Here is a 21,702-nt window from a genome sequence, read left to right on the forward strand (position 1 = left end):
AACATACATTCATTGGCCACTTTATTAGGTTCAGGAGGTATATTGCTACCAATGCCTTGACCTCTTAGCTTGTGTATTAACATTCTATGAAACCCTTTATCCAATGCCTTTTAGAAATCCAGACACTGCATCTACTGATTCCTGTTTTTCCTCACCTACTTATGATATTCTTGGAGAATTCTAGTAAATGCAAAACACGTGTTCCTGTTAAAAATGTTGATTCTGCTTGATTGAATTCCAATTTTTCAACAGTCCTGATACTACTGCCTAATAGTGTTCAACAATTTCCCATTGGCAGATGTTAGATATTGGCTTGTAATTTCCTGCCTTTCTTTCCCTAAGTCACTAGGAATTTGTGCCAAAATCTAGAGGATTTTGGAAGATCCAAGGGTGCCTTGTCATACCAATCTTCATAAACCAGTTTCAGCTACACTCACAATTCTATTTCAGTCTAATTCAATTTCCCTCTGTTTATTGGTTCAATTCTCATGAATCCTTGAGCAAATTTGCATTTTTAATGAATCCTTACGGATGTCACCTACTTTTCAGCACATCCTCTGATGTGTGGTAGTACCACTTGTGAAGCATCTGCTTGATAGTGACCTACAGTGACTTCCAATCGCATACTCTTCACATGTTCTTTAAACCATCAGTTCTCTTCCTTTTCCACAGACACTGCCTTACATGAGTTTCCAAGTTGTTTTTATTTCAAGTTTCAAGGTTCTGCAGTTTCTGAAGTTAACTTATGTCACTTGATCTGTAGTTACTGTTTCCTATTTTTAGCTGTTATGTACATGCAGCAATGATTTGCTCTCAGAGATTGCTCGGAACAATTTTTGTTTTAAGAAATGTAATGTGTATTTCTTTCAGAATTGCACTATTGCACAGGAGCTTACAGAATATCACCCGTGGATGTAAACAGTAGACCCTCTTCATGCCTGACAAACTTTTTACTAAATGGTGGGTAATTTTACCATATTAAGTAGTTGAAGCCCTTTTGTAATATTTCTTTCAACACACTTGGCATTACTTTATTGTTTGTTTATAGGTTTAATATATTTCTGTATATGTCATAATGAGAGCTTTTGGCTCTCTTTAATCAAAGTAGAGAGTACAGCAGAGGGGATGTTATGTTGAAGTTGTATAAGCCCTAATTTGGAGTCTTGTGTGCAGTTCTGGTCACCGACCGGGGGGGGGGGGGGGGGGAAATATCAATAAGATTGAAGGAGTGCAGGGTAAATTTTACACGGATGCTCCTCGGTCTTTACGACCAGGGTTCTAGGGAAAGGTTGAATGGTTAGGACTTTAATCCCTGGATGTAGGAGAATGAGGAGAATTTCAGCCCTGGGAAAAAGCCTCTGACTATCCACACGTGCAATGCCTCTCATCATCTTGTACACCTTTATCAGGTCACCTCTCATCCTCCATCACTCCAAGGAGAAAAGGCCGAGTTCACTCAACCTATTCTCATAAGGCATGCTCCCCAATCCAGGCAACATCCTTGCAAATCTCCTCTACACCCTTTCCATGGCTTCCACATCCCTCCTGTAGTGAGGCAACCAGAACTGAGCACAGTACTCCAAGTGGGGTCTGTCTAGGGTCCTATATAGCTGCAACATTACTTCTCGGCTCCTAAATTCAATTCCACGGTGATGGAGGCCAATACACGGTACACCTTCTTAACCACAGAGTCAACCTGTGCAGCTGCTTTGAGTGTCCTATGGACTCAGACCCCAAGATCCCTCTGATCCTTCACACTGCCAAGAGTCTTACCATTGATACTATATTCTGCCTTCATATTAAACCTACCAAAATGAACCACCTCACACTTATCTGGGTTGAACTCCATCTGCCACTTCTCAGCCCAGTTTTACATCCTATCAATGTCCCGCTGTAACCTCTGACGGCCCTCCACACTATCCGCAACACCTCCAGCCTTTGTGTCATCAGTAAACTTACTAACCCATCCCTTCACTTCCTCATCCAGATCATTTATAAAAATCACGAAGAGTAAGTGTTCCAGAACAGATCCCTGAAGCACACGACTGGTCACCGATCTCCATGCAGAATATGACTGGTCTACAACCACTCTTTGCCTTCTGTGGGCAAGCCAGTTCTGGATCCATAAAGCAATGTCCCCTTGGATGACATGCCTCCTTACTTTCTCAATAAGCATTGCATGGGGTACCTTATCAATTACCTTGCTGAAATCCATATACACTACAACACACACAAAATGCTGGTGGAACACAGCAGGCTAGGCAGCATCTATAAGGAGAAACGCTGTCGATGTTTCGGGCCGAGACCCTTCGTCAGGACTAACTGAAAGGAAAGATAGTAAGAGATTTGAAAGTAGTGGGGGGAGGGGGAAATGCGAAATGATAGGAGAAGACCGGAGGGGGTGGGATGAAGCTAAGAGCTGGAAAGGTGATTGGCGAAAGTGATACAGAGCTGGAGAAGGGAAAGGATCATGGGACGGGAGGCCTCAGGAGAAAGAAAGGGGGAGGGAATCACCAGAGGGAGATGGAGAGCAGGCAAGGAGTGATAGTGAGAGGGGCAGAGAGAGAAAAAAAGAGAAAAAAGGGGAAAATAATAAATAAGGGATGGGGTAAGAAGGGGAGGAGGGGCATTAACGGAATTTAGCAATAAAGAGATCCAGAGCAGGTAGAAGACCAGAGCGGAGTGTCCAAATTGCTAATTGCCGACGGGACATCAACCGTCTTGACTTCACCACACCCTGTTCCAATTCCAACCTCACTCCTTCCGAACGCTCTGCTCTCCGCTCCCTCCGCACCAATCCCAACCTCACTATAGAACCTGCTGATAAGGGGGGAGCTGTTGTTGTCTGTCGTACTGACCTCTACCTGGCCGAGGCACAGCGACAACTCTGATAACTCCTCTTATTTACCCCTTGATCATGATCCACCAGCATTTTGTGTGTGTTGTTGTTTGAATCTCCAGTATCTGCAGATTTCCTCGTGTTTGCTCCATATACACTACATTCAGATTCAAATTCAGTTTATTGTCATTTAGAAACCACAAATGCAATACAGTTAAAAAATGAGACAACGTTCCCCCAGAATGATATCACAAAAGCATATGACAAAACAGACTACACCAGAAAATCCACGTAACGTTTGGCAATCCCCAATCCAGAGTCTGGAGAGGCTGCTGCGTATTAATATCGCGCTACCATCTAGCGTGTTCCCCGGAAAGGAGGTCCAAATCCACCAGACAAAAACAAGACCAAAAACTAAAGCTACAAGACCTGCACAAAACCACATAATTACAACATATAGTTACAACAGTGCAAATAATAGCATTATTGATAAAAAAAAAACAGACTATGGGCACAGTAAAAATAGTCCAAGATGTTAAAGGACTGCAAGTTCAAAAGAAATCGCCACAGTTTCCACAAGTCCCCAGGGTCCCAACAGACTTGCCATACCACGCCGGCGGCAGAAGGGAGTACCCCCGCTATGGACTTCCAAGGCGCCGCCTGACTCAGCCTTGCAGATGCAGCACACAATGGAAGCTCCGTCGAAACCAGCCTCGCAGACGCAGCACACACCGAAAGCGACCTGAGTTAGTTGAAAGGACTCTGAGTCCGTCGAACCTCCAAGCCGACGACCATCCCCTCCGGCACAGCTTCTCCGAGCACCATCCTCTACCGAGCGTATTAAGACTACTGCTCTTCCTTCATCAATGTGTTTAGTCACATCCTCAAAAAATTCAGTCAGACTAGTAAGGCATGACCTGCCCTTTACAAAGCCATGCTGACTATTCCTAATCATATTATACCTCTCCAAATGTTCATAAATCCTGCCTCTCAGGATTTTCTCCATCAACCTACGAACTACTGAGGTAAGACTCACTGGTCTATAATTTCCTGGGCTATCTCTACTCCCTTTCTTGAATAAAGGAACAACATCTGCAACCCTCCAATCCTCAGGAACCTCTCCCATCCCCATTGTTGATTCAAAGATCATCGCCAGAGGCTCAGCAATCTCCTCCTTCGCCTCCCACAGTAGCCTGATGTACATTTCGTCCGGTCCCGGCGACTTATCCAACTTGATGTTTTCAAACAGCTCCAGCACATCCTCTTTCTTAATATCTGTATGCTGCAGCTTTTCAGTCTGCTGCAAGTCATCACTACAATCACTAAGATCCTTTTCCATAGTAAATATTGAAGTAAAGTATTCATTAAGTACCTCTGCTATTTCCTCCGGTTCCATACACACTTTCCTACTGTTACACTTGATAGGTCCTATTCTTTCACATCCTATCCTCTTGTTCTTCACATACTTGTAGAATGCCTTGGGGTTTTCCTTAATTCTGCCCACCAAGGCCCCTTCTTGCTCTCCTAATTTCCTTCTTAAGCTCCTTCCTAGTAGCCTTATAAGCTTCTAGATCTTTAACATTACCTAGCTCTCTGAACCTTTTGTAAGCTTTTCTTTTCTTCTTGACTAGATTTATTACAGCCTTTGTTCACCACGGTTCCTGTACCCTACCATAACTTCTCTGTCTCATTGGAATGTACTTATACAGAGCTCTACGCAAATATCCCCTGAATATTTGCCACATTTCTTACGTACTTTTCTCTGAGAATATCTGTTTCCAATTTAAGCCTCCAATTTCCTGCCTGATAGCCTCATAATTCCCTTTACTCCAATTAAACGCTTTTCTAACTTGTCTGTTCCTATCTCTCTCCAATGCTATTGTAAAGGAGATAAAATTATGATCACTGTCTCCAAAATGCTCTCCCACTGAAAGATCTGACTCCTGACCAGGTTCATTTCCCAATACCAATTCAAGTACAGCCTCTCCTCTTGTAGTCTTATCTACAAACCCCATTTCCAGAAAAGTTGGGATATTTTCTAAAATGCAATAAAAACAAAAATCTGTGATATGTTAATTCACGTGAACCTTTATTTAACTGACAAAAGTACAAAGAAAAGATTTTCATTAGTTTTACTGACCAACTTAATTGTATTTTGTAAATAGACACAAATTTAGAATTTTAGAATTCAGCCTTCGGTCTGAGCATGTCCCTTCTCTATCACCTGCCTATCCTCCCCCTCGCGCTGTCTACAAGCTTTCTCTATTTGTGAGCTAGCCTCCTCTTCCCCAGTCTCTTCAGTTTGGTTCCCACCCCCCAACAATTCTAGTAGCCTTAACAAACCTCCCCGCCAGGATATTGGTCCCCCTGGGATTCAAGTGCAACCCGTCCTTTTTGTACAAGTCACATCTGCCCCAAAAGAGGTCCCAATGATCCAGGATTCTGAAACCCTGCCCCCTGCTCCAATCCCTCACCACACATTTATCCTCACCTCATCCTATTCCTATTCTCACTGTCGTGTGGCACAGGCAGTAATCCCGAGATTGCTACCTTTGTGGTCCTGCTTCTCAACTTCCTTCATTAACTCCCTGTAGTCTTTTTTCAGGACCTCTTCCCTTTTCCTACCTATGTCATTGGTACCAATATGCACCACATCCTCTGGCTGTTCTTCCTCCCACCGCAGGGTATCTTGGACGCAATCCAAAACATCCCGGACCCTGGCACCTGGGAGGCAAACTACCATCCGAGTTTCTTTCCTGCGTCCACAGAATCGCCTGTCTGACCCCCTAACTACAGAGTCCCCTATCACTACTTCCTTCCTCTTCCCTTCCCTACCCTTCTGAGCCACAGGGCCAGACTCTGTGCCAGAGGCACGGCCACTGCCACTTCCCCTAGATAGGCTGTCCCCTCCAACAGTACTCAAACAGGAGTACTTATTGTCAAGGAGTACAGCCACAGGGGTACTCTCTTGTACCGGACTCTTCCCCTTCCCCCTCCTGACTGTGACCCACTTGTCTGTCTCTCATGGCCGTGGTGTGACCAGCTGTCTGTAACTCTTCTCTATCACCTCCTCACTCTCCCTGACCAGACGAAGGTCATCGAGCTGCATTTCCAGTTCCCTAACTCGGTCCTTCAAGGGCTGCAGCTCGACACACCTGGTGCAGATATGGCCGTCCGAGAGGCTGGGAGACTCCAGGACGTCCCACATCTGACACTGAGCACAGAAAACTGGCCTCACACACATACTTCCTACCTCGCCTCAGCCCGTTACCGCCTAAGTCCGTTGAGCCAAAGCCCTACCACTCTGCTGCCCGCTGGATATGATGACCTTTTTAAACCTTTCACGCTCTACTGGCTGACATCAAGCGCCTGCGCAGTCTCGTCTCTCTTTAACTCGAGTAGTAAAAAAAATTTCCCTTCACTCCGAAAAATCAGCAGTTCACTTGCAGCCTTCTTGCTCCGAATTTCAAAGTAAGCTGTAAAAAGGAGTCCTACTATGAAAATCAGTTCCACTCCTACTCTAATCTGTCATTCTGTGGTCTCCTGTATGTTACAGTAAGGCACAGTGCAAGCTGGAGGAACAGCACATCATCATCTGTTTGAGCATATTGTAGTATTCTGGATATGGTTCTGAATTCTACAACTCCAGATGACGACTTCTGTCTGTATTAGTCATCTGTCAGTAATACTAGCTCAGATTATGTGTTACAGGCAGTCCCCGGGTTACTTATGAGTTCTGTTCCTGAGTCCCTCTTTAAGTCAGACTTGTACGTAAGTCGAAACAAGTACATCCGGTATTATTTAGCGTCAGTTAGTCAAATGCTTGTCTTAGTGTGTGTATATATGTGTGTGTGTGTGTGTGTATGTATATATATATATATATATAACCTTTCTATGCATATAAAACTTAAGAAACGTATGTATTCCAATAATTAAACTACTGCGTTGCTTAGTAATAATTGTAGCTTTTATCGGGGCAGGGCCTTTCACATGCTCCATTATTCTCACTTTATCTTTTAAAATTGTTCCGATCATTGACCGACTGTAGCCTGAAGCTTTTCCAATGACCGATGACGTTTCACCTCTTTCCAAACGCTTTATTATTTCCACTTTATTTTCAATCGCGATCACTTCCCGTCAGTGGAACAGAAACACTGCGGGCGGCGGGTCCCGAGCTGTGCCGGCTCCCGAGGTCCGCTGGGTCCTAAGGACTACCGCACTGAATTCTCCGGGTCCTAAACTCCACAGCACTGAGACAAGTTAAATGGGACAAATGGGGGCTGTGCTGGGTTTGGGTATTTGGTCCTCCACAATATCCCGCATGAGAATTTAAACTGGAAGTGGCAGTGTTTTTTGTACAAGGTTGAGTTGCAAGCTCACCATCAGCCCGGCACGGATGGTACGGGAGTCACTGGATCGACATTAGCCCAGCATGGGAGCATTCTGTCACTAAATCGAACTCGGGAACCTCCGTTCGCTAGCCCGGCACTGATCTGACTGCACCACCAGGTGACTGGAACGGGGTGGGGGGGGGGAGGGTGCGGGGTCAGGGTGAATCTTACTAAGAAAAATTTAAGCCAAATACAAAGTTAAACATTCAACACAGTGTCAACGGCAATGACTTAAAATGGTGGACGGCGTTGTGATCCGACTTAAAATGGCAGATAGTGTCGCGATCTGACTTAAAATGGCAGACGACGTTCACCTTCCTGGGTTCGTAAGTACGAGTTGTCCTTAAGTTGGACGTTCGTAACTCGGGGACTTCCTGTATTTTGTTTCCTCTTTTACTTCTGGAAGTGCAAAACATTCTCAGTCTGATCTACTGGAATGTCTTCCTGCCATTTGCAACTCCCAGATTCTTTCATCTATGTTTTTCTACTATAACTGATCCCATTCATTTGCTGACCAAGTAATTTTGTTTACAGTTTATTCCTCTGGTCACCACAGTTTTTTCCCACCTGTGATATTTGATCTCCCCCCCCCCCCCCCCCACCACCCCCAAAGCTTAACAAGTTTCTTTTGTCTCTTCTCAGTTCTGACAAGGGTCCTCAATCTGACAGTTTAACTGTTTCTTTTCTCACAGGTCGGAATGGCATTTAATATCACTAACATATGTTTGAAATTTTTGTTTTGCAGCAGCAGCATAGTGCAATACATTTAAAAAAAACTATAAATTACAATAAGAAATGTACATATAAAATATAGTGAGGTAGAGTTCATGTGTTGGTTCATTATCCCTTTTAAATTCTTATGGCGAAGGGGAAAAGCTGTTTCTGAAATGTTGAGTGCGTGTCTGCAAGCTCCTATACTTCCACCCTGATGGTAACAATGAGAAGAAGGGTGATGGAGATCCTCAGTGATGGATGCCCCTTTTTGGGGCATCGCCTTTTGAAGATGTCCTTGATGCTGGGGAGGTTACTGCGCATAATGGAGCTGGCTGAGTTTGCATCATTCTGCAGCTTTTTCCAATCCTGTGCAGTGCGGCCTCCATCCAGATGGTGTTGCAACCAGTTAGAATGATCTCCACAATGTATCTGTAGAAGTTTGCTAGTCTTTAGTGACATATTAAAATCTTTTCAACTTGAAACTGAAACTGCTCACCCTCCAGTGTTGACCCCTTGATGAGGACTGGTGTCTGTTCCCTCAACTTCTACAATTAGTTCCTGCATCTTACTGGTATTGACTGCAGAGATATTGTTGCGACACCACTAAACTAACTGTTCTATCTCCTTCCTATACGTACCCTCCCCAGTCACCATCTGAGTTTCTTCCAGCAATAGCTGTGTCATTGTCAATTTTATAGTCTAACTTGCAGATTATTTCTGTATTTTCTGTTTTTATTTCTGATTTCACTCTTAGATGACTCGTCTACATTTTGAGATTATTTTCTTGATCAGGGTTAAATAATGAATACAGCCGGCCCTCCTTATCCGTGAATTCAACCAACCGCGAATCGAGAAAACCCGGAAGTGCTCTTCCAGCACTTGTTGTTCGAGCATGTGGAGACTTTTTTTCCTTGTCATTATTCCCTAAACAATGCAGTATAACAACTATTTTACATAACATTTACATTGTATTAGGTATTATAAGTAATCTAGAGATGATTTAAAGTATACGGGAGGATGTGCGTGGGTTATTGTGGATCGGGATCGAAAAAAATCAGAAGTTCTCTTACTAATTAAGTCAGAACAGGTACATCTGGTATTATTTAGCGTCAGTCAAACGTTTGTCTTAGTATATAGTTTATATTTTACCTTTCTATGCATATAAAACTCTCAGAATGTATGTTTCAACGCCGGGCTCAGGAACGGAAGTTCCCGAGTTCAGTCCAGTGACAGACCGCTATCGAGTGCGCTCTCCATCCATGGCGGGCTGATGTGGAGGATCAAAAACTCAAATCCCCAAAACCAATAATTAAACCACTGCGTTGCTTAGTAATAATTGTAGCTTTCATCGGGGCAGGGCCTTTCTCACTTTATCCTTTAAAATTGTTGTGATCATTGACTGACGTAGCCTAACGCTTTTCCAATGACCGATGGCATTTCACCTCTTTCCGATCGCTTTATTATTTCCACTTTATTTTCAATCATGATCATGAACAGAAACACAGCGGATTCAGAGTTCTACCTCTGGGTCCTAATGTCCACCGCACTGAGACAGGTTAAATAAGGTCTGGGGTTCCACTGGGTCCTAAGGTCCACCGCATTGAGACAGGTTGAATAAGGGACGAGCATCCGTGAATTTTGGTATCTGCGAGGGGTCCCAGAACCAGTCCCTCGCGGATAAGGAGGGCCGACTGTACATGTGAGTTTTGTAACAAATGGAATGTCTATATTTGTTCAATGGTTCCATTACATTCATATGCCGTAGCAGTTTACCACTATTATGGTGCTAAAGGATGGAATCTATTCACATTTAATTTAGGAAAAGTACGTGCACTTTCAGATAACAAGTGTCCGCAAGCATCTCTCTCCTATTTGTTGACTACAGTTTCTTCACTGTTATCAGTATCCAGAATAGGCTGTCCTAACTTCCAAAATTCTGCTTTCTTAGTATACTGTCCATTCAGTTATTACCTGCATCTAATTTGTGTAATTTTTGTATAACAGTTATTTATTTATCACTGTAGCTAATAAATTCTAGTGTTAATAATACTAAATAAGTTACTTCTTGGTCAGTCTAGATATCTTTAGCCTATTACATATTTTTAAATGCCTCTAATTTTAAATTGCTTCAGCTTTTAACTTCCTATATCATTTAAGTATTGAAATTAATTGAACATTAACATTTATTCCTCAGGCTTCATTTTTTTTGCTTCTGGAGTATATGTAAATGTTTGCTCCATTTGTTATAGACTCGTTCATTTGTACATTAAGAAGAAGCTAGAAAACTGGGAAAAATGGTGATATATACACAAAAAGTTAGAATTACACGCAAATGGTGGATCTTATTTCTAAAGAGCTGTGGTGTGTTTGCATGGCATTCCACACAGCACAGTGCAACCTCAGTGTTTGATCAGAAAGAATCTCAGTTAGAAAACCAGCTAAATCCACTTGATGAAAGTTGTTAACTGAGGTTACAGCCTGGTTTTAGCCTTGTATACATGGTACTGCTATGTTTGAAGTAGTTTTATTACAGCTTCAGCTACGTACACATGCTATTCACATCATGTTTTGCTTTAAACTTCAATTTTATTGTACTGCTTCTAGTTTGCTATATGTATTTCTTTTGACTTTTTAAAGTGTCCAAAGCTTGTAACAACAAATGAAGTATTTTTGAAATCTTGTCACAGTTGCAATGTAGTAGTATGGGAAGTTGACATTCATGTTTGTCTATTTTTTATGTCAGGTCGATCAGTATTGTTGGAGCAACCTCGAAAGTCGGGTTCCAAAGTGATCAGTCATATGCTTTGCAGCCATGGTGGTGAGATTTTCCTGCATGTTTTAAGCAGTGTCCGTTCTATTCTGGAGGACCCCCCATCAATTAGTGAAGGGTGTGGAGGAAGGGTTACTGATTACAGGATTACGGTTAGTCACCTTGCAAAAATACATTTATGATTTGCTTTTGGGACCTTTTGTCAGATGATTGTAACTTTGTGGGTTGCATGTCTGAAAGCTGATATAGCAATGTGCATTGAAAAATCAATACTTAGACAAATTTGTATCCATTCTTTCACTGAATGTGCTATGTTCAAAGAGCCTTTGAAACTTTAAAAAATGTTTGCATTTGGTTATCTACTTCTTGTAAACAAGCTGTACTATTGTCCAATTCATGCTAAGAATTGAATCCTGTAATGAACTTTCTTAAAATGCTATAATCAGCAATATTTGAAAATTATATTAATGGGAATATAAATGAAAATACTTATATTCACTTCATTTGGTTTAATGTTTTAGACCTTTGTTTATATATGGAACCTGATATTTACCTGAAGCTTTAAACTAAAATAATTTAAACTGTTTGTGATCTGTGTGAATGAATAAGAATGGAGGCTAGGAAGTTGACAATTTTCCTCTTTCAAAACTATTAAAGTTGCTTTTGTTAGCTACATATAGTCATTCGGTTAAACGGATTGGTTGGAGAATCCTTTGTGGCTCATGCATTTTGTTTGTATATAGAACAATGTTATTTAACATCTATATTCCCATTAATGCAAGTTTTGAATGTTTTTAGAATCTTACATAGACATAAGATTAACAAGTGTTTCTGCAATGAGTTACTAGGACCTATAGCACAAACTGTTGTTCACATTTTTTTCCCATTTTTTGCCAGGACTTTGGAGAGTTCATGAGGGAAAACAGATTAGCTCCTGTACATGAAACACGTTACATGCTGGATGGGAATATAGAAGTGCCGTTAGAGAAAGCTAAGTCCCAACTAGAGAGACATACTCGGTATTGGCCGATGATCATATCTCAAACTACTATCTTCAACATGCAAGCTGTAAGAAAATTTCATGTGATGTTTATTTCATAACAGTATCTTATGCAAGTTGTGGGTGCATGCATGAGTTCATCTCTTCAGTAATCGCTTGTTTTGTTTACAAGTGCCAAAGTTTGGAAGCAGCTCTATCTTTATACTTTTGGTTACTGTTAAACATTTTCGGCATTAATAAGAGACTCTTATTTTGGAAATGTAAAACCCAAACCTAAAAAAGAAAAAAATATACAACTATTGATCCTTCAGTAGTAGTTTTAAGGTGCACTACAATAATGTTAGACCATCTTCATTCTGTTGAAATTAAAGCCTTCAGTATTAATCAAGCTGAGAGTGTGCCTTGTTGTATTCTGCAAATTATTTTCTGGATATTGTTAGTTACTGGGTCAGTTCTATTGAATCAGAATCAGGTTTGTTATCACTGACATATGTCATGAAGTCTGTTGTTGTTGCAGCAGTACAGTGTGATACATAAAATATACTATAAATTATAAATATGAATATACATATATTCATATTATTATTATCTCAAATTAAATAAATAGTGCAAAAACAGTGAGGTAGTGTTTATGGGTTCATAATATGTTCAGAAATTTGATGGTGGAGGCAGAAAAGCTGTTGCTATAACATTGAATGTGTATCTTCAAGCGCCTGTATCTCCTCTTTGGCAACAATGAGAAGAGTGCTTGGCCTGGGTGGTAGGGGTCCTTATTGATGGATGACACCTTTTTGAGGCATCATTTGAAGATGTCCTTGATGGTGATGAGGCTTGTGCCCATGACGGAGCTGGCTGAGTCTACAACCCTCTGCAGGTTTTTCTGTTGTGGCTGTGATAATTATTATTTGGTAGATTGCCATAGTAGTTGGCACTGCAGCCTCACAGCTTCAGAAATCCAGGATCAATCCTGATCTTGGGTGCAGTTTGTGTGGAGTTGCACGTTCTCCCACAATTACCTGGGTCTTCCTCATGTGTTCTAGTTTTCTCCTATGTCTCAAAAGGTGTACAAATAGATTATAGTCTGCTCTAAATTATAAGCCGTCAAAGGGAAGTCAAGCATATCAAACTGAGTAAGTTGTGTGGAATTAAGGAGATGAGGAAGATGACTGAAGGTATATTTCTGCTTGGAGCATCCAAGGACCCAATGGGCCAGAAAGTCTCCTGTAATAAGTGGGAAGTTCTCAATCATAATCATATTTCTTTTAAAAGGTTTCTACCTTTGTGATTTCACCGCTGTACTAATAGGATAACTCCATAGCAAGTAACAACAAGCCAACAATGACACAGCTAATATGTGTTAAGTATCCTAAACCTTTGCAAAAAATATATTAAGGTGTGAACAGGAATATTTCAACTTAAGAAGAAAGGCATTTGCAAAGATGTCAGATATGCAATCTCAAAGGATGTTATGAGTTGAATATTATTTTGATGGGGTTGAAAGAATCCCTCTACCTCTTCAAAAGGTGCAATGAAATTTTAATCTTACCAGTTCCTCTGAAAGAAATAGAACAATAGAGCAGGATACTTAGTTCCATGGCAAAATGTCTGCTTAAATTTAATGCTCACGTTCTTGAGAAATGTTTTAAATTTGGTGAAGTGACTATACTAAACCCAGATAGCACAAGCACGGTTTGTAAACTCTACATTATTACGTTCCATCTCTGTGATACCTCAAAACAGAACAACATAGAAATCAGCCTTTGAGGTTTATTAAGGATGGAATCAAACCACAGTAGATCCCTTTCAGCATGATTCTTGATCTAATTTTGTTAAACAGTCTTTGCAAAGAAACGTGATCAATGATCCACAGTGTGTTCCAGGCTAGTATTTCAATAGGAAATGTCATTCAGTAGTGACCTTTTGGAATTTCTACAGCTGCTGTATGCCTAGTTGTTCAATTTACTCTTCATGTTTTGATGTTCAGGTTGTACCATTAGCTAGTCTAATCGTGAAAGAGAATCTGACAGATGATGATGTCCTCAACTGCCAAAAAACTATCTACAATTTAGTAGATATGGAAAGAAAAAATGATCATTTACCCATTTCAACAGTTGGCACCAGAGGCAAAGGCTCCAAGAGGTAAATGCTTCCATTAAAATTCCTTCCAGCTATTTACTGTCACACAAATATTGTCTGTATGTGGGTCTTCCTAAGTGACTTGACTGGATAGATGCAGAGTTGATATTGACTCTAGGTGTGTTGACTTGAACATGTGGTCACAGGTTTAAAATAGATGTCAGCTATCAGGACAGATAAGAAGGAATTCCTTTACCCAGAGGCTATTGAATGGAGGCTCGTTAACAAAATACATGATGGATCTGCAGATTTGTACATAATAAAGGGAATTGCACAATTCCCTTATTACCTACAATATAGGCTCGTGGGAAAGTGATGCTGTGGTAAGAAATCAGCCTTGATCAAAATGAATGGTATGCGGTGTTGAAAGAATGTGCTCCCTTTCCCTGTGTTCTCTGGTTCTTTTGTCTCAACACAACTCCAATGTGCATGTGTTCTCTAAGTGCTCTGACTTTTTGAGATAAACTTACCAGAATCCTGTACACTAGTGTTAGTTCCACGCCAACTAAATTCTCTGTTGGTCCTGTCATATAGGAGCGTAAGGGTTCTTCCAGTAAATTGAATTGTTATTATCTTAAGATCCCTGTAACATTTTCTCTTTTTCCAGACACTGAACAGACTATTTGTTTTCGAATCAGAATCAGGTTTAATATCACTAGCATATGTCGTGAAATTTGTTGTTTTGTGCCAGCAGTACATTGTAATACATAATTTTAAAAACCTATATAAATTCCAATAAGTATATATTTTTTAAAAATGCAGTGCAAAAAAAGAGGGAAAAACAAGTGAGGTAGTGTTCATGGGTTCAATGTCCATTCAGAAATCTGATGGCAGAGGGGAAGAAACTGTTTCTGAAATGAATGTGTGTCTTCAGGCTCCTGTACCACCACCTTGATGATAATAATCCAAAGAGGGCATGTCCTGGGTTAATGATGGATGCCACCTTCTTGTGGCATTGTCTTTTGAATGTGTCCTGAATGCTGGGGAAGCTAGTACCAATGATGGAGCTGGTAGAGTTTACAACTTCCTGCTTTTTTTTCAATCCTGTGCAGGGGCCCCTCCATTCCAGATAGTGATGCAACCAGTTAGAATGCTGTCCAGGGTACATCTGTAGAAAATTGTGAGCCTTTGACAATGTACCAAGTTTCCTCAAATTCCTAATGAAATATAATCACTGCCATGCCCTCGTGGTAATTACATCAAAATGCTGACCCAGGATAAATCTTCAGAGATGTTAACACCCAGAAACTTTAAACTGCTCACCCTTTCCAGTGCTGATCCCTTGATGAGGACTTGCCCTTGCTGAAGTCCACAATCAATTCCTTGGTCTTGTTGATGTTGAATACAGGCTTATTTTTGCAACACCACTCAATAAACAGCAGCCTTACAAAGGTGTTGGTACTATTCGGGTGATCCAGTGCTGAGGTGGAGAGCCAGTGGAATTGTATCCACTATGGGCCTATTATGGTGATAGGCAAATTGCAGTAGGTCCAGGTCCTTGCTTAGGCAGGAGTTGATACTGACCATGACCAGCCTCTCAAAGCACTTCATCACAGTAGATGTGAGTGCAACTAGGTAATAATCATTGAGACAGTTCACCCTCCCGTGGTGATTTTGCCCTTTTGAAGCAGGTGGGAACTTAGGAGTGCAGCAGTGAAAGATTGAAGTTGTCCTTGAACATTCTTACCAGTTGATTAGCACATGTATTCGGTGCGTGGTACACCATCAGGGCTAGGCATCTTGTGAGTATTCACCCTCTTGAAAGATATTCGCCTCTAAGACAGAGATCACAGGGTCACCAGATGCCCCAGGGATTTTCAAAGGTGTAGTTTTATTCTCCCTTTCAAAACATGCATAAAGGGTGTTGAGCTCATCTTGGAGTGAAGCATCACAGCCATTCATGTTGTTAGATTTTGCTTTGTAGGAAGTAATGGCCTGCAAGCCCTAGCACAGCTGGCATGCATCTGATTCAGTCTCTAACTTCAATCAGAGCTGTTTTCGTGCTCTTAAAATAGCCTTCCATGGGTCATTCACAGTCTTGAATGCCACAGATCTAGTCCTCAGTCTATATACTACTAAAACTCTCATGCTCTGTTTGTCTGTCTGTAACCTCCAATTAGCCCAAACAGTGCATTACAGCGGCACTTTTTTTGACTAAATCGACTTAAAATGCGCTAACTTACAGGATGCAGGCAAAGTTCAGGGTTATATATTCGTATAAAATTGCTCACTCGCCAAAATCAACAGCCCCACTTTCACCCGAGAGCCGATGTCAGCCATAATGGAAACCGCAATGCGACACCATAACGCATGCGCACCGCCAGCCTCAGAAGCGACTCACGATGCTCACAGCAGCGACACCAACCGGAGCACAAGGGCAGGGCAGCTCTATTTCGAGCGGTCATCATCATCATCATCATGTGCCATACTCTCCAGAGCCTCAGCAACCACTTTCTTCCACTGTGATCTGTCGGCAGTCAAACCTCTTGCATCTCTGGTGGTGAGGCTGGTCCTCTTCTTGATGTTGTCGATCCAGGTTGTCCTCTGTCTGCCTCTGGAGCGGCTTCCTTCTACTCTGCCTTCAAGCACAGTGTGTTCCAGTGTGTCATCAGTTCTTGAGATGTGTCCAAAATAACAAAGTTTCCTTTGGATAACGGTTTCCAGAAGTATTGGTTTTGTGCCATTCTTTTCTAGGATGAAATTGTTGGATCTCCTTTCAATGTATGACACCCTGAGAATCTGTCTATGTGTGCTCACCTCAAATGCTGTCAACTTCTTTTCATCAGCTGCTTTTAGGGTCCATGTTTCATAGCCATATAGGGTTACTGGCCAGACGAGACTTTTGAGGAGGCATATCTTGGTGTCAGTGCTCACAGATCTATCTTTCCAGATGTTCCAGAGTTTGGTAGTGCTTGTGCGTACCATTGCTCGCCTTCGCCTTATTTCCTTGCTGCACTCGTTCGTGATTTCGAGCGGTCACACTCTGCTAATCACCATCAGCATGTGCAGGATTGGGACAGATCAAACTGCGACCCATCAATAAGAGATAATTATATCTTATTGTAATGACACACTGTACTTTGAAATACGCATCAAACCCTTTGCCGCAGTCAAAGGACAGTGGTGACTATATCACGTCCATTTAGGAGAGCGCCAACCACATCATCAAGAATAATCAGCATCCTGGAGGCTTTGGTGTTTCTAGTTCGTATCTTCTGTCCAGCATTAAGGTAAAAAAAAAATGGTCAGCCTATTTATGCTGTGTGGAAGGAGAAGGGGGACATTATATGACGCCAAACGTCATTGGGAAGCAGCAAGGAGAGGGAGAGAACAAGAATCGGATGAGGCCAGGGCTGCACGACTCCAGGATCAAATAGTCAGGACAAAAAAGATGAGAGAAGAAGAGACAGAGGAGGAGAGGCATCCACATCTCCAAAATGACAACAGTAGGCACAGAAGGCGAGAACGAGAATCAGATGAGGCCAGGGCCAGGGCCAGGATCAGAGAGAGAACAAATGATAGAAGAGATGAAGAGACAAAGGATGAAAGGGCTGCGTGTCTTCAGAATGACAACGAAAGGCACAAGAGTGGCAGATCAACCAGAAATGTTACCATCAGAAGTGTCCTTCGTTAAACGAGGAGGAGTTATATTTCCCTTGCTACGCGTCTTTCTTCTTTAATAAACTGAGTTTTTCTTCTTCAATGTCCAAAGCAAAGTGATAGCAATAGCATTCAGGAAAATTTAATGTTCATTCTGGTCACATCAGACTGCACTACCTTTTTCTCAAAGGGTGCCCCAACGGGTCACCCGGTTGTCTAGTAGACTACAAATCTCTTGGTGTATCCATGGCTTTTGGTTTGGGTATGTCCGGTATGTTCTCAAAGGCACACACTCATCCACACAGGGCGTTAGATAAATCCCTGAATATTTTTCATTTCATCAACTTAAGACAGCGCTCTTCCACCTCCCTTGACCATACCTTCCTGGTCCTCAAGAAGGTGATGCGGCCTTTAGTCTCTACCTAATATATGTCAGAAGTAGAAGCACAGCCAAGTGATCAGATTTTCCAAAGTGTGGGTGTGGGGTGGCATGGCATGGTAAGCATTCGTAATGGTGGTATAACTGGTCAAATCTGTCGAGTTCTCTGGTTCTACAGGTGATGTATTGGTGATGGTTGTTCAGAGACTTCTTCAAGCTGATTGAAATCCCCCGCAATGACAGGGAAGGCATCTGGGTGTGTTGTTTGTGCCTGCTGATCACAGAGCTCAATTCTCCAGTGCCTACCTGATGTTGGCCTGAGCTGGAATGTACAGCACTACCAGGATGATGACAGAAATCTCCTGCAGCAGATAAAATGGACATTTGATTGCTAGATGTTCCAGTTCGAGTGAGCAGAATTAAGACAGAACTGCCACGTCTGTGTACCACAATGAGTTACTCGTAAAATATACTGCACCTCCTTTATGTTTAAAAGATTGAACTCTCCTGTCTTTGCTGAGAATGTTGAAGCCATGAGGCTACCATGCTGTATGTGAAATGAATCAAATTTCCATGAAGCAAAGTATATAACAGTCCCTGATGCCCCTCTGGTGTGTCAGTCTTGCTCTAAGGTCTTCAGTTTTATTTTTCAGAGATTGTATATTTGCCAGCAGTATAGTCAGGAAAGGGAGTCCATTCTAGAGACTATGTTTGCCAGCAGGATAGCCTGGAGTGGGAATCCAAGACCTCCGCATTTCAATTGTACCAGGAGCAAAATAGACCAGCTAGTTGAATGGTGTTGCAGCAGCAACTTTGCACTCAATGTCCTTAAGACCAAAGAGCTGATCGTAGTGGGATCAGAAGTAGAGAGTTAGCAATTTCAAGTTCCTAGGTGTTAATATCTCTGAGGACCTAACCTGGTCCCAACATATTGACGTAACTATAAAGAAGGCAAGAGAGCAGCAATATTTCATTAGGGGTTTAAAGAGTTTTGGTATGTTACCTAAAATACTCACAAATTTTTACAGATGTACCATAAGAAGCACTCTAACTGGCTGCTTCGCCATCTGTTATGGGGGGGAGGGGCTGCTACGGCACAGAATCAAAGAAAGCTGCAGAGAGTTGTAAAATTGGCCAGTTCCATCATGGGCGCTAGCCTCCGTTGTATCCATAGAAACTAGGTGCAGGAGTAGGCCATTCGGCCCTTCGAGCCTGCACCGCCATTCAGTATGATCATGGCTGATCATCCAACTCAGAACCCTGTACCTGCTTTCTCTCCATAAGATCCCTTTAGCCACAAGGGCCATATCTAACTTCCTCTTAAATATAGCCAATGAACCGGCCTCAACTGTTTCCTGTGGCAGAGAATTCCACAGATTCACCACTCTCTGTGTGAAGAAGTTTTTCCTCATCTCGGTCCTAAAAGGTTTCCCCTTTATCCTTAAACTGTGACCCCTCTGGACTTCCCCAACATCGGAAACAATCTTCCTGCATCTAGCCTGTCCAATCCCTTTAGAATTTTATACGTTTCAAGGGGTGGTGCCTCAAAGAGGCAGCTTCCATCACTAAGGGCCCCCACTACCCAGAACATGACCGCTTCTCATTACCACCAGGAAGAAGGTACAGAAGCCTGAAGACATACACTCAGCATTTAAAGAACAGTTTCTTCTCTGCTGTCTGATTTCTGAATGGACATTGAACCTATGAACATTTCCTCACTATTTTTTTATTTCTGTTTTTGCACTGCTTATTTAATTTAACTATTTAATATATATTTACTGTAATTTAGCTTTTTTTCTACATTATCATGTATTGCATTGTGCTGCTGCTGCCAAGTTAACAAATTTCACAATGTATGTTAGTAATAAAGCTGATTCTGCTTCTGAGACTGGCGTGCCTTCTGTGCTTGTGTTTCCTTAAAGGGGATCTGCACCTGTGACCCAGTCTGCAGTTGCGATCTGCTGTTAGAGTATTGATAGATTCTTTAAAGTATTTTAAAATGATGCTGCTTACTGGATGATCCATAGCTATGACTGTGGATTTCAGTTGTAGTAGTCCTAAATGGGAATATTTGATGGAGTGCACTGCATGCAGAGAGTCACCATGTGTCTCTGCCACCTTGGCATCTGCTAGCGTCAATTTTAATTGCTGTATATATTTATTTGTATTTGGAATTTGCTGTGGTGTGTTGGCATGACATGCAACAAAAAACAACTTTCAACCATTGTAGAATAATTATATAAAATTAAGCTTGGAGGTTAAAGTGCAGATATGGAATAAAATGTGCATAAACTCATAAAGACCATTGTGTATTTCCAAAATAAACAGCAGTATTAAAGTGGGCTAGTGTTTACAGTTCAGTGATGGGGTAGTAGATGATCAAGTTAACTGCCTAATGGTGTGAACTTTTTGTTTTAATAGCCCTATAGTGTTTTCTAGAAGGGAGCTTTTGCTGGGTGGATAGTGTCCATAATGCTTTAGCTTGCCTGCTTCTTTGTCCTGGACACATACAAGTCCTGCAGTGATGATAGGCTACAGCTAGTGACCTTTTCAGCTGATCTGACAGTTTGTTGTAGTTTTCGTACGCTGCGAGAGGATGCTGCACCAAACTAGGCAGTATTAGTTGATGTGAGGATGCTCTCTATGATGGCCATGTAGAATTGCATCAGTATATTCTGGGGAAGATGGAATTTTACCAACTGCTGCAGGAAGTACATCCTCTGCCGTGCCTTTTTGTTATTGCACGAGATAAGGTTCTCTCATGAGAGAGAAATCATGATGCCCAGGAACCTGAATGCTGGAGCAGTTGTTGATAATAGTGGATGAAAAGGAGACCAACTTCAAGAGAAATAAATATATACATCTCCATGGTTTTGAGGGCATTTATCTCAAAGTTGTTGAGATTGCACAGGGCACTAGCCTGTATAATTCCTGGTGGTACTAGATAGATAGATAGATACTTTATTCATCCCCATGGGGAAATTCAACTTTTTTTCCAATGTCCCATACACTTGTTGTAGCAAAACTAATTACATACAATACTTAACTCAGTAAAAAATATGATATGCATCTAAATCACTATCTCAAAAAGCATTAATAATAGCTTTTAAAAAGTTCTTAAGTCCTGGCGGTTGAATTGTAAAGCCTAATGGCATTGGGGAGTATTGACCTCTTCATCCTGTCTGAGGAGCATTGCATCGATAGTAACCTGTCGCTGAAACTGCTTCTCTGTCTAGGATTCTACTACTAGGATTCATCTGCTCTAGTCTAATAACAGTAGTGTCCTCCACACTCCTGGTTGTTGGTGTACAGAGAAAGTAAGAGAGGGGAGTGAGTGTTAACTGAGTCAAATGTGGAGATGTTCTTACCTAGTCTCATATACTGCCTCCTGTCACAAAATAAGTTTGTGATCCAGCTACAGATGGAACCATGAGCTTGAAAGCTGCACTTCCCATCAGTTGATGCTGCATGTATTAAATGACAAAAGAGTTGGTGGGAGTAAATAAAAACAGGAAAGGCTTAGTAGGCTGTAATTATTTAAATACCTTACACCATCATCCCATTTCCCATTTCATTTCTCCTCTGATTCTCCTGCCTTCTACTCTCATCTTTCCATCTTACTTAAAAAAAATTTAACTATATCCAATTTCATTGCTTTTTGAAACACTCGTTCTGTTTCTCTCCCAGTGCTTGCAGAGCTTACAAGTTTTTTTCTGAACTTTCTGTAGTTGTGGAAGTAACAGAAGTACGGGAGTTTTCAGTGTGTTCCTGCCCTCCCCCCATCCATGGCAATTAACCCTTTTTGTGCTAATACCATTTTGTTCCACACTTTTGATACATGTTTCAGTGATTTCAGTTCCTTTTTGCTTATCT

At 41.6% G+C, this 21,702-nt stretch overlaps 1 protein-coding gene across 3 annotated transcripts in view; it reads left to right on the plus strand.

Annotated features, from left to right (window-relative positions):
- ints13 (integrator complex subunit 13) overlaps positions 1 to 21,702 on the plus strand; it is an 89,634-nt gene that overhangs the window by 46,134 nt on the left and 21,798 nt on the right. For all 3 annotated transcript variants that reach the window (XM_073066044.1, XM_073066046.1, XM_073066047.1), the window contains 4 exons: positions 871 to 960; positions 10,688 to 10,866; positions 11,612 to 11,782; positions 13,699 to 13,853. In XM_073066044.1, coding sequence (XP_072922145.1) covers positions 871 to 960; positions 10,688 to 10,866; positions 11,612 to 11,782; positions 13,699 to 13,853 — 595 coding nt within the window. The remainder of the gene's footprint in view (positions 1 to 870; positions 961 to 10,687; positions 10,867 to 11,611; positions 11,783 to 13,698; positions 13,854 to 21,702) is intronic.

Source organism: Hemitrygon akajei, chromosome 14, assembly GCF_048418815.1.
Source record: "Hemitrygon akajei chromosome 14, sHemAka1.3, whole genome shotgun sequence".
NCBI lineage: Eukaryota > Metazoa > Chordata > Chondrichthyes > Myliobatiformes > Dasyatidae > Hemitrygon > Hemitrygon akajei.